The sequence below is a fragment of the Balaenoptera acutorostrata genome, chromosome X, assembly GCF_949987535.1.
Source record: "Balaenoptera acutorostrata chromosome X, mBalAcu1.1, whole genome shotgun sequence".
Classification (NCBI taxonomy): Eukaryota; Metazoa; Chordata; class Mammalia; order Artiodactyla; family Balaenopteridae; genus Balaenoptera; species Balaenoptera acutorostrata.
In genome coordinates this window covers 97,334,033-97,347,811 of record NC_080085.1, presented here as the reverse complement: position 1 = coordinate 97,347,811, position 13,779 = coordinate 97,334,033, and the positions used below count along the sequence as shown (strand labels likewise).

Below are 13,779 nucleotides of genomic sequence, written 5' to 3'. Positions count from 1 at the left end.
AAAGTAAATTTGAATTTATCTTGTGGGAAGCTGGAAAGAATCACAGAGGGTCTTTGAAGCAATAAGTGACACTTGAGGCATTTATCTCAGTGTAGTTTTAATTTGAATCTCTGATTACTAATGAGGTTGAACATATTTTCCTGTTTATTGCCTGCTCTCATTTCTTCTCTAAGTTGCTCTTCATGTGCTTAGATCATTTTTCTATTGGATTGGTTGGTCCTTTACTTATTGATTTGAATGATTGGAAAATATTCCAGGTGCTAACACTGTATTTATATTAATAATTTATTTGTTGGAAATATCTTCTTCCTGTTTCTTGCTTATCTGTCTTTTCTTTATTCTTTCAATTTTGGTCATCAAGGCAGTATCTACTGGGGAGTGTGTGGGGAAATTAATGTGTTTGCAACAAGAGGTGTCTCAGTTTATTTTGACCTTGTATGATGGGAAGGAGGATGGGAAGCAGGAGATAGAAGAGGATGGGATTGGAAGACAAACCACATGATTTGGAAATTCATTTACTAGTCATTTGTCAGTTGCTTACATTTATTGGCCACAGTGTGCTGGGCCATGTGATAGATGGAGAGTGAAGAATAAATGTTTTCTACATTCGAGGACCTTTTACCTTAATGGAGAAATGAGAGATGTAAAATAAGACAAGTAACACAGTATGTGCTCAAGTAACTATGGTACAAGATAAGCTGTGGCTATCAAAGATTATATTCCAGCAAAGGGGAAGGAGACATTACTTTTAGTTAATTGAGAATTGTTTAAGCAAGAAGTCTGTACGTTGAATGAGAACAAGGACTGTGTGTGTTTCTGCTCAGCATTTTATCCCCAGCACTTAGCATAGTGCCTAACAAAGATCAAGTGCCCAAGTATTTGTTTAATGATGGAATGATGTTAGCATGTGTGAACAAAGCCTTTTATAGGGACCTAACACAATGTGTTTAGTTCATCGCTCTACACCACCACCAGGCAGCTCTGAGAATGTTCTGATAGATCAGCATTTCAGACCTTAGCTTCCATTTCCAAAGCAAGGGAGCACAACCTTTTCCAAAATGACACACGGCATGCTCCCTTGTCTTACCATTATAATAGCAGTAGTCAAGATTTTGGCTTCACTGTCAGGCAAACCTGAGTTTGAGTCTCATGTCAGTTACTTACTCGTTATATGACTCTTGATTTCCTTCACCTATAAAATGAGACTAATAGTGCCTACCTTACTGGGTCATTGTAGAATCAAATAAGGAAAGCATGTAAAATACTGAGCCATCATACGGGGTTCTATAAATATTCCCTATGCCTCTTCTCTTGATGTACACTAAAATGGATGGAACCTGTGATTGCCTTTGGATTTTGTGATTGGTCCATGTTTTCTAACCGGCATATTCTATCTCCTCCCTCACAGATTCAGAGACATATTGTGTGTTTCAAGACAAGAAGTACAGAGTGGGTGAGAGATGGCATCCTTACCTGGAACCTTATGGGTTGGTTTACTGCGTGAACTGCATCTGCTCTGAGGTACAATCTCCGATGGCATTTGATTTCCTACTTTGCTCCTCAGCATGCAGAGATGCTTTCAAGTGCCTAGATGGCCAGGGAGCATGAGTGATAAAAACGTAAAAGAAGTTAGGAAGCAGATTGTAAGGAAAAATACACATCTCCTGTCTTTTTCTTCTGTTGCCTTTTGGCTTGATTTTCATGGGATCTCGATGAGTATTTGCTATAGATGGATACTTAATGGTCTCTTAGCCAAATGATGTAGGACATGGAAAAAGTGGAGTGGAGGAAAAAGCTCAATGTAATGCCTGGATTGTGAGACAGTATCATTTTTGAATACCACTTTCAAGACTGGCCTTTAGAGAAGAGATTAGGACAGATTATAAACTGGTTCATATGGAGAGTGTATTTTATGTTATTTCAGCCAATGACTGTAATTAGGATTGAGGTTGTGAAACCTTGGCCTGTACCTTGTGAGGATTAGAGTTCCCTTGGCTTGGCCTTGGCTCCAGTCCAGTCACTCAAAGAGGCATTTGGACAGCTTAAATGCCATCTTTGCAATAGACAAAGCGGGTAGTCCCATCTTTCCATGGCCCTGACCCAGGACCACAGCTATGGTGCATCTTTCCAAACAAGCCTCTACCATCATATACTAGGCCAGGGTTTCTCAGCCTCAGCCCTGTTGACTCTTGGGGACAGATCATTTCTTGCTGTCGGGAGCTGTCCTGTGCATTGTAGGATATTTAGCAGCACCCCTGGCCTCTATCCACTAGAAGCCAGTAGCACCAACCCCAGTTGTGACAACCAAAAATGTCTCCAGACATAGCCAAAGTTACTTGGGGAGCAAAATGGCCCCTGGTAGAGAACCAATGCATTAAGCCAATTGGGAAAGGAGGCCTTGTACTAGGCCTTGAGGATTGAGAATTCTGAACATATAGAAAGAATTTTCAAGACTAGCCTCTCACTTGAGATCTCATGGATGAACTGCAACTCCTCACTAGTGCCCAGGTAGAACAGGAGCACTCACTTGCAAGCCTGATTCTTTTGCCATTTGAATAGAAACTTGGGCTTTCAGAATTTTGAGCATGTGGAAACCTAACCTTCAGGCAACATTAGGTGGTCTTAACAGGCCACAGGGCTCTAGAATCAAGACAGACCAAGTTTCCAAGCCTGGCTCTGCCACTTCTGAGCTGTGTTATGTTCAGCAAGTTATCTAACCTCTCTGAGATTCCTTCAACTTCTTCTCCTTTAAAATGGTGTAATGGTATTACCTATTTCATAGGGTTATGGTAAGGATTAAATTCACTAATCCATCTCAGTCACCTAAAACAGTGCTTGGTCACAGTCAATATTTGAGAAATGCTAATTGCATAACATCACTATCATTATGGTTATTATTTTTATTAATCTATTAACTCTAGAACAGAAATCAGTATAAGGCATTAAGGAGGAATCAGTTGAGACCTCAGCCAGGTGCAGTGATTTCTGATATGCTTTGGTGATCTCGCTTCAAGATGACACCACCTGGCTCTGAGGAGTGTGACATGTAAGGAGGCTCCGTGGTGTTTCCAGACGCAATGCTCCAAAAATTTATTCTAGAAAATACATGAGAAAAGAAAAAGATTTGTGGTAAGGTGATTCAAATTTGGGTAAAAGAAGCCTGCCTCTTTAAATAGCTAGGGCAGTTATTAAATAGAGCATCTGGAGACTGATTAACTGCCTGGTATGGCATGATTGTGTCAGATTCTTGACCCAACGCATTGGAAATGGACAGCTAACCCTTGGGGGCTGAGGCTTTGCTATCTGCAGGGCAGTGAAAATGTTACTGTGATCCCAATGCCAATGGCTCAAGTGCTAGGCATCTTCTCTCTACATCCTCTTCATTACCCTCTCCCCCCACAAGAGCCTGATGGATACAAGTAACCTGTACTTCAAATGAATTATAGATGGCAAATGTTAATGCAAAATTGATTTCCAAAGTCTTCCTTTGTTCTAGCAATGGCTGAAAGCTGTCAGAGCTAGGGATCTTGTCATTGTAAATCAGGCAGGGACCCAGTCGCCCCCTCCCCCAGTCACACTAGCTAATCAGTTCAATTCCAAACTCTAGCTTGTTCTCAGTAAAATTTTGACTTGAAAAGGAAATGAGAAGAGGAAGCACTCAGTCTTCAGGACCAAGGCAGAGTTATGTGGAATCCAGGATCCACGTGCTAGGGCTATCTCCTTGCCCAGGGGTGGGTAGCAGCTCAAGGGACCCATTGCTCATTAATCCCTTCCTTCCATGACATTGGGCAGGTGATTATGAAATCACACTAGGCTCTTGGAAAAGATGTGAAGAACTGGGGAATGGTAGAAACGTCACAGAGCCAAGTCAGAAGAAGCCTTCCAGTAATTGTGGGAGGCTTTGAAAACTGGGGCAGTAGTGATCCTTAGGAAATCATGCCAGTAAGCTATCAACCAACCCAGCGGAGGTGCTAGTGATGAGAAAAGGAAAGAAAATGCTGATTTCATTCAGTTTCTCGGGAATGTGTTATTCACTGTCTGGGTGAGTCCCTGCATGACTGTTTCCCAAACTGGCATGATCCCAGTGACCTTGAAAAACACTTATTTTGTTATTGTTGTTGCCTCTCTCTTTCAGAACGGGAATGTGCTTTGCAGTCGAGTTAGATGTCCAAGCCTTCATTGCCTCTCTCCCGTGCATATTCCTCATCTTTGCTGCCCTCGCTGCCCAGGTAAACCAGTTCGCCTCTTTCTCTCCTGGCTCTCCCTCTTCCACCAACCCACCCCTTTTCCCTAATTCCCCAGAAGGGGAAACTTCCAGACAGGAATAACAATAGGACACTTTCAGGCAGCGCGTGCACCGGCCTCTAAATACCGTTTATAGCCCAAGTGGGCTATTCAAGGCTCTAATAAGTTATTGGGTACCCAGTAACAGATTTTCATTAGGCTTTTAATCATTTGAAAGTGGATGTCAACTGGGGGAAGGGAATTGTGGCCCAGAGATTTTTCTTCCATAAACAGCCTCTTCCTGCCGTGGGCAGCAGACACCAGGGGAGTTGTAGCATGGAGGCACGTGTCCTACACAATTAGTGCTGGAATTGCATTTGAGCATAGCTTCTAAATGATGACGGGCTATTCAAAAAATCAAAGGAGCTGAACCAGTGGGGTTTATGACAGTATAAAGCTGCCTGCCTGCTCCAGACTGTACAGTTACTATGTATACATTGTTCAGAGCAAGGCTAAGGGGAAGGCAGGCAGAGACTTTTTCCCAAGGCTATTAGGACGTCTACCTTCATGGTTTGTGGCTAGGGTGTTTGAGGCAGGGGCTGCCTCAGTGACACTTTGTTCACGTCTGGGGCCTGGCTCCCACACCAGAGGCATGCAAGCACGGAATGATTCAGAGAATGCCCATGGGCCTGACAGCAGTCCTAGGTAAGTGATCATCTTGCCATCTAGGTAGTAGAAGCTTTGTAGTCCTGTGAGTTGATTCTGTTTCCCTTGAGGACAGAGTTGGGGTCCATGGGTGGACTTTGGGGGGGGGTTAGCAAACCTTTTAAAATTGTTTGCAGTTTTTGGTGTAACAATGTATGTGTGTAAATTCCTTTAGAGAAGATCCATAGCTTTATTGGTATTCCTAAAGGGGTGTTCATGACCCTAAAAACATGAAGAACCACTAGCCTCTGGCATAAATGGTGCTTTTTAAAAGTAGTGAGGAACTTCCAGAACTTACAAGAGAGAAACCAAAAGTGTCAGGGCAAAAATGGTAGGAATGAGGCTAGGAATGAGGTTCAGTGACAACTCGGTTAACTGAAATGTTACAGGAATGGAGATTTTGTTGAATAGAGAAGAAACCCCCAAGCCCTTTTTGTCACCACCTTTATAACTTATACTTTCTTACATTGGTAAATACACTCTGATTCTTTGGGATTCTTTCCCAGATGGCAAAAGATCATGCCATGTCACAGGTTTATCATGCTGAGTATTGGTGACCATAGTATATGCTTCAGGATATGAGAGACTGACTTGGCATATCATCAACCTAAAAGTTGTTCTTTGAAATAAAATAAATCCCTAAATGAAGTTTACCATTCTTGTGTGTGTTTATTTGCTTCTTCTATTTAAACTGGATTACAAGGGTGTAGTATGGGAAGATTCTTTTTTTTCATCTGGCAGGTTGCCTGTCAAATAGCCTTATAAAAGCTTCTTATCCCAGAAGTCTCTAAAAGTGGTCTAATGTCATAGGAATTGATCTAAATGGCTGTGCAGAAATTGTTCTTTCCTGGGAAGGAGGTTGGGGCAGGGCCCAGACACAGAGCATAGGGTGGAAGCGCACAGAGTGGAAGATGGCTGTCATCTACCCCAGCTGCATAACAGGAAGCAATTACTGAGAAAAAGGGAAAGTATAAGCTAGCAGTTCTTTTGAGAGAAAAAGAAAGTATTAAAAGAATTGAGGTCATAAGTCCCAGAAAAGATAAAATGGAAAGAAATAAACACCATTATCTTTAAGACTTTAAAAGCCCATTTTATGGAGTATAGAAACCAGCTGTTCCTTTCCTTTTCCTTCTTGTTCTTGCAGGTCACTTCCTTGTGAGTTCATTTTTCTTGTTAACTGTAACCTTTAACAGTTCTTTCTGTGGGTAGTGATACTGAAGTTCCCTAATCCTTATACGCAAAAATGTCTTTATTTGGCCCTCATGTTTTTAAAATATTTATTTATTTATTTAGGCTGTGCTGGGTCTTAGTTGTGGCACATGGGATCTTTAGTTGCAGCAGGCAGGATCTTCTTTTTTAGTTGTGGCATGCAGACTTCTTAGTTGTGGCATGTGAACTCTTAGTTGTGGCATGCATGTGGGATCTAGTTCCCCGATCAGGGATCGAACCTGGGCCCCTTGAATTGGGAGTGCAGAGTCTTAACCACTGGACTGCCAGGGAAGTCCCTTGTCCTCATTTTTGAATGATAATTTGGCTGGGTATAAAATTATAGGTGCACGTTTATTTTCCCTCAGCACTTTGAAGATATTAATAAATGGTTTCTTGACTTCCTTTGTTTGTGGATAAGAAGTCTGCTCTTTGATTATAGTTCTTTCATAGGTAATCTGTCTTCTTCTTCTTCTAGCTTTTAAGATATTCTGTTTTCTTTGATGCACACAATGAGGTGTGTTGATGTATGATTTATTTTTATTTAGCCTGCTCAGCACATGATTTTTTTTTCAGCCAAAGGACTCAAATTTCTCTTCAATCTTAAGTCGTTATTTTTGTGAAAATTACCTCTCCTTCTCTCTGTTTGTTCATTCTTAATCTTGTCTTTGGTATATGTCATTGCAGCTCATTTAATTTACACTCTGAGTCTCTTAATGTCTCCTTTATTTTTCCCCCTAATGATATATTGGAATACTCCCTATAATGATATATTACTTCAACTCTGTCCTCCAATTCGTGAATTCTTTCTCCAGCTTTTTCATGCCTACTATATAGACTATCTGTTGGGTTTTATTTGTTGTTTTATTTTTAATAACTGTATTTTCCCCAATAACTGTATTTTGAATTATTGATATATAAAAATCTACAAATTGCCATTTTATAAACCCCTGTTATTGTTTCTTGGGGTCTTATTCTCTTATTTGTTTCTTTAAGGTATTTAAATATTTATTTAAAGTCCATTTCTGATTGTTCAAATGTCCATTTTGTTTCAGCTGTGAATTCTCACTTTCATTGGGTTTCTTGATAGCTTTTCTTAGTTCCAGATTTCCCCTTGTTTTCTAAAATTTTTGTTTAAAAACTCATCATCCGTGGGGTTTTTCTCTTGCATAAGTCCTTCCTTTCTTGTGGTAGCATTGTTTCAGGCCTTGTAGTTCACTTAGCACTAAACCAGGTCATAAGCTGGTGTCCCACCTTGGGCTTCCTCATATCTAGATGGTCTATTTCTACCTCTGTTTTCTTATGCAGGGCTAGTCCCTGATAATGATCTTGGATTGGGACCTCAGCTGCAGCTGCCCATCTTGGGCAATCTGTCCATGTGAGGGAACCACCTTGGGTGGGCAGAGCTATGTCAGCCCCTGTTTACATGTGAGGAGTGTGACTCTAGTCCCCAGCTTTACATAGGAAGCCATTTATAGGCCATAGTTCTTACTCAGCTGTCTGGATATAACTGTCTATTTCTGGTCCCAGCTGCCAGTGGACCATATCGCTTTGGCCCCCATTTATTGCTGTACTTTTGCCTGTGTTTTATTTCATAGAGTTTCCTTTTGTTTCTGAGGATGATTTTGCAGTTTTAAAGTTTTATTTATTTATTTATTTATTTATGTTTACTTTTATATTTCGTCTCTCACTCTTCTTTGTTCAGAAAATAGCAGGGCCTTTTCTCATGTGCTCTCTATGCCATATGGAACTGGAATGCAAACCAGCTATTTTTTTTTCTGTTGAAGATAAAACAAGAATAAACAGGTTTAAACCATAGCAGAGAAGAATGGAGTTTGATAAAAGAAAGAACTTTGGGACACAGTGGTTGTTAAATCCTAGAATAAATGACTAAGGAGAATTTTAGTCTCTTTACTGCATATTTCTGGAAATAAAAAGCTACCCACCCATCTGAGAGAGTTGGCACAGTTTTGCTTTGAGACAGGGCAATGGATGTGATGAGTCCTCTGTATTCCTTCCACCCCAATGATTATTAGACATGAGGAAACTCATGCCTTCAGGGCCACAGGAATGTTTGGTCAAAGGAAGGGGCTCTAGTTTTCTGTCTTAAGACAATGGAAGGCACTGTGATGAAAACGTCTTCACTGAAAAATAGAATATTTAAAGCCAAGATGATGAACAAGTTCTATATCAAAAAGGGAAAACAGGGGCTTCCCTGGTGGCGCAGTGGTTGAGAACCTGCCTGCCAAAGCAGGGGACACGGGTTCGAGCCCTGGTCTGGGAAGATCCCACATGCCATGGAGCAACTACGCCCGTGAGCCACAATTACTGAGCCTGCACGTCTGGAGCCTGTGCTCCGCAACAAGAGAGGCCGCGACCGCGATAGTGAGAGGCCTGCGCACCGTGATGAAGAGTGGCCCCCGCTTGCTGCAACTAGAGAAAGCCCTCGCACAGAAACGAAGACCCAACACAGCCAAAAATAAATAAATAAATTTAAAAAAAAAAAAAAAGGGAAAACAAACAAGGAAGGCATATATGCAAGGTTTTACATACTATCCTACAGCAGTAGCAACTTCAGGGAGTGTTTACAGGGTAGTGATGGACTTTGTGGGAAGGGTCTACCTGCCATGCCTAGAGCCCATCTTCCGTTGGAGGGAACAGAGGAGACTTCACCCCCTATCTGTTTCTGTGTGTCCCAGGGCTCTTGCTTTCTAAACTTCTTAACCCCCTGAAATTTCCGAGGTTCTCACCTGCATTTGAGGTTGTCTCCTGTAGCTCCTACTGAACCGTGGAAATCAGAGTATGCAGACTGCTTTTCCAGAATTACCAGAGAGAAATTGATACCGATTCCCATGAAGAGCAAGTGAAAACTTTTTCTCCAGCACTTTCCCAGGCCTCCATGGCAGAGATCAAGTCTTGGTCACATACCACAGGGCTCTACTGGGTCCAGAGGCTGGTGCTACATGGAAGGTAGAACATTCATAATGAAAAAGTCAAGACTGCACAGGAGTTAGAAAGGTCATTAAATTCATCCCAGTCTCTAAGCAGGACTCTCTGTTGTCCCTGATGAAAGATTTGTAGGAATGGAATTCCATATCTTCTCTTTTGGGGGAGTTGAATGGTAAAGGGGGAAGGGGGAGAGAAAGAATATGACTTGCTTCCTTCTGTTCTTTATGTATAATTTTTATCACCAAAAGACGACTTTTATAGTGACCAGGAGCCTAAATCACGATATTATCTAACAGTTTTCTTTCTATTTTTTAAATTTATTTTTATTCTTATTTTATTTATTTTTGGCTGTGTTGGGTCTTCATTGCTGCATGCGGGCTTTCTCTAGCTGCGGTGAGCGGGGGGCTACTCTTCGTTGCAGTGCGTGGGCTTCTCATTGCGGTGGCTTCTCTTGTTGCGGAGCATGGGCTCTAGTCTGTGGGCTTCAGTAGTTGTGGCTCGTGGGCTCAGTAGTTGTGGCACGTGGGCTTTAGAGCACAGGCTCAGTAGTTGTGGTGCACGGGCTTAGTTGCTCCGTGGCATGTGGGATCTTCCCGGACCAGGGATCGAACCTGTGTCCCCTGCATTGGCAGGCAGATTCTTATCCACTGTGCCACCAGGGAAGCCCCACTAACAGTTTTCTGAAATGGCCATTCCATTAAGAATTTGCTATTCAGAATGAATAAACTTGGGTTCCCTTAGAGGTATTCCAACATTCCCAGGTCATTAAAGAGCTGTTATAAATTTGCCAAAATATCTGATTTGATCTCTTACCAGAGACCTAATCCAGTGTTTCCTTTTCAGCTAGGTATGAAGAGGTTTAGTTCTATGATATGGTTTTAATAGAGAGAGTGACAGTGTGGTTTTGCCAAGAGAGGCACTCCTCACCCCAGTCTTTCACATTCCAGGCAGGGTAAGGAAATAAGCTTTCCACAGATGCACTATAGTCTGTGTGCTCCCATAAGGAGATGCTGGAAGTCCTATGCCATTTCTCTCTCAGCAGGAGTTGGGTAGTGAGCTAGCTAGTGAATACAGGCATTTCTGCTATAATGCAATATGTGCTTTTCTGAAAATCCTCCCATTCTGCAAAACTGTACACTGAAAAATAACAAGCTTAAGGAAAAAACAGGATTGGAGCAAACAACTCTAAACTTATGCAAGTTTGTAACTAGAGTACTAATAAAACAACTGTACTAATAAAATACTAGCGTGGTTTAAAAAGTCATCTTAGATTTCTAATAAAGAATGTTACAGTCAGTAGAGACTTCATCCTTTAAAATGGTGACTTTAGCTTGAAGGAAGGGGGTATAAGGAAAGGTTGAGGCCGCTGAGTTACAGAGACAAGAGAAAAATGCACAAGATCAGAAAGAATCATGTGATAAGCATTTAGAAGACCGAGCATACGGCCAGACTGAGCCAAGAGGGAGAATGTGAGGTGAACAGGAATAGGATAGACTACTGTGCTCCTTCATGGTTCGCTGATTTCAGTTGTGTTAGTGTACTTGGCATTCAGTTGCTGTCACTTGATGGTACAAAATATGAATTTGCTAAGAAAAATTATGTATGAACCAGTGCAATTTCTGTTTTATATCAACATCATTCTCTTATCTACCACTCGCATATGAACAAGTTTGGATTACACAAATCTATACTATAGCAGAAACAGACTACATAAGATAGGAGGTAGCTATATGGCATGTGGCCTTGGACAGTTTAGAGTGAGGGTTGCAAGTCACTCAGCCACTCTGAATCTGTTTTTTGGTCTGTAATCGCTGGCCTGTCTGCACATTGTGTTCCGGTACATTTATATAAAAAGGGAGTCTACTTTTAGGACTATGTCTGTCTCCATGTCTGTGACTTCCAGTGTTTTAGGAATCAGGTAGACAGGCCTTTTTTGCTCCCTCCAGTTGTTTGTTTTTTTAAGGGCAAAAGTTCAAGGGGGAGACTTATCTATTTTTAGCTGTGGTAAAGTACACATAACATAAAATTTATGATTTTAAAGTGTACAATTCAGTGGCATTAAGAACATTCACAATGTTGCTGCAATCATCACCACTAGCCTAGTTCCTGAAATTTTTTTACCACCCCAGAACAAAACCCTGTGCCCGTGAAACAGTCATTCTCCATTACCCGTTCTGCTCCAGCCCTCTGGCAACCACTAATTTGCTTTCTGTTTCTATGGATTTTACCATTCTGGACATTTCATATAAATGAAACCATAAAATATGTGGTCTTTTGCATCTGGCTTCTTTCACTTAGCATAATGTTTTTAAGATTTATCTATGTTGTAGCACGTATTAGTAATTTATTCCTTTTTATGATTGAATAATATTTCATTGTATGGATATACCACATTTTGTTTATCCATCAGTTGATGGGCATTTGAGTTGTTTCCACCTTCTGGCTATTGTGAATAGTGCTATGAACATTCATGTACAAGTTTTTGTGTGGCATATGTTTTCGATTATTTTGGGTATATACCTAGGAGTGGAATTTCTGAGTCATATGGTAATTCTATGTTTGACTTATTGAGAAATCTCTCCCAAATTTTAAAGCTGTCCCATGTTCTTTTGATTCATCTCTTTTGAGTATCTGCTGCCATCCTCATGGTTGCTTCTGATTGCTGCTGTTGCCATCATTCATGTCTAATCTCCACTGTGCTCTGCTCGTTCCTCTTGCTCTTTTCTGAATTCTGTATTCACTTGCCTCCTGGGTTTGATTGAAAAAGATCAATTCCTTTTACATAGTAACAGCTAATTAGCATATTCTTTTCCCTTTTTTGTAAGGGAACTACAAAAGCCATAGTATACAAGATGATTGATCAAGGGTCATTTCTTTGCCTGCAAAAGATTGGTATTTGTTTTTTGGCTGTGCCACATGGCTTGAGTGATCTTAGTTCCCCGACCAGGGATTGAACCCAGGCCCTTGGCAGTGAGAGTGCAGAGTCCTAACCACTGGACTGCCAGGGAATTCCCAAAAGGTTGATATATTAATAAAAACTCTTTCTGGGTCTAGAGCTATCCAAAAGCCTGAGGATTCTGGAATGTTGGTCTCTGGATAGCAGAGGTTTTACTTTATTATTATTCCTATCACTGTTAGCATTCTTATACTGATTATTGAGAGGTGGCCACAGAGATTTTCACTGTTGACGAGTAGATCCTCCATGTCTATACTGACTGCCGTCTTACCTCTTAGACCTCTTTCACTGTCTTCCATGGTTTATTTCCATTGTTTTCCTCACACACTTGGTCTTTGAACACTGCAGAGTATAAAGGGTTAAAACTTCTCCAGGAAAGTGGCATCCCACTTGCCTTCTGCCAGGTGAGGTGATTTTTGTCTCTGGTAAACCCTGGGGATTTAGTTCCTTTTTTAAAAAGAATGTGATTTCCTGTTAGCATTCCAGAAGCCCTTATGCCATACAAGAACAAGACATTTAGGAAAACTATGGCTTTCTGTCATGGTAGAGCAGAACTCTTCTATTTCTTTCAATGGACGTTAATCAAAGCTGGCCCCACATAAAGGTGAAGAAGGTGGTACATCATTGAGGGATACTGAAAAGCCCCATTTGTCCCAAATAAATCTCCCACGTGCTTGCTATATTTAAGAAACCTCCACCATTACAATCATTCTTCTGGGTTAAGACATTGTTTCCCAAAGTTTGCTGCAAGGAACACAATTTTATGGGACAATTAATAGGGTTAACTAGAGAAAACATTTATATGGTCAAATAAACTTGAGGGTTTCTGGATTAGAGAAAGTTAGACAGGTTTCTTTTAATGCAGGACTTCTCAAAGCCTTTAGTATGTTAATATGCACTATGAATCTGTAAGTGAGTGTATGGGATGAAGTATTTTCCAAACTTATTCAGCCACGGGACCTGTTTTTTGTAGAGTACTTATTAGCAGGATTAGTGTTCTTTATTATATGTTTTAGGAAGTCTTGGATTATGCCATTCAATTTCTAAAAGTTGTTTATATTATAGCAATAAGCTTTGGTAAATACAGTATCTTAGTTTGGAGAAGTTCATTAGAGTAGCAAGCCGTTTTAGAACAAGACCCTAAATTAATGTTACTTAAACTTTAGTGTACTTAAAGGGATTTAATAAAATGCAGACTGCTGGGCCCTACACTAAAAATTCTGATTCAGTTGGGCTGTAGTGGGTATTCTGCATTTTAAACAAGCACCTCAAGTAATTCTGTTGCACTTGGATGGGGGATGGCACTATGGTAACAGGGCCCAGGGGAGATCTTGAGGTGAGAGCAGTCCTGGGCAAGATCCTGGGCAAGGCCCTGTGCATCTGCAGAGAGCTGAGGGCAACTTGACAACATTGTTTCTCTGATAATGGGGAGCACAGGCACCCCCAGAAACATACTTTGCCTATGTGACACTCCTCCAGGACCAACCCCACAGTAACATGTACTCACTGTTCCCTCTGGCTGGTCTCCCTGCTTTCCCAGAGCTCCCACCCAGAGCCTTTCTCTTCTGCCATCTTCCACATTCAGAGCCCCTGGCTGTCAGGTCCAGAAAGAAGGACCCTCCGTGGGGAGCTCACCCCTCTACCCCACCCATTGTCCGTGACTTGTTGTTGGCGAGAAATGAATGGCATTTCTCGGAATTAGCCCAGGAATTTCTGTTGATAAACAAATGAAACTCTCA

The 13,779-nt window shown here is 41.3% G+C and overlaps 1 protein-coding gene across 5 annotated transcripts in view; it reads left to right on the top strand.

Annotated features, from left to right (window-relative positions):
* Positions 1–13,779, top strand: part of CHRDL1 (chordin like 1) — a 114,916-nt gene that overhangs the window by 23,666 nt on the left and 77,471 nt on the right. For all 5 annotated transcript variants that reach the window (XM_057537897.1, XM_007181284.2, XM_057537895.1 and 2 more), the window contains exons 3-4: positions 1,409–1,521; positions 4,136–4,229. In XM_057537897.1, coding sequence (XP_057393880.1) covers positions 1,409–1,521; positions 4,136–4,229 — 207 coding nt within the window. The remainder of the gene's footprint in view (positions 1–1,408; positions 1,522–4,135; positions 4,230–13,779) is intronic.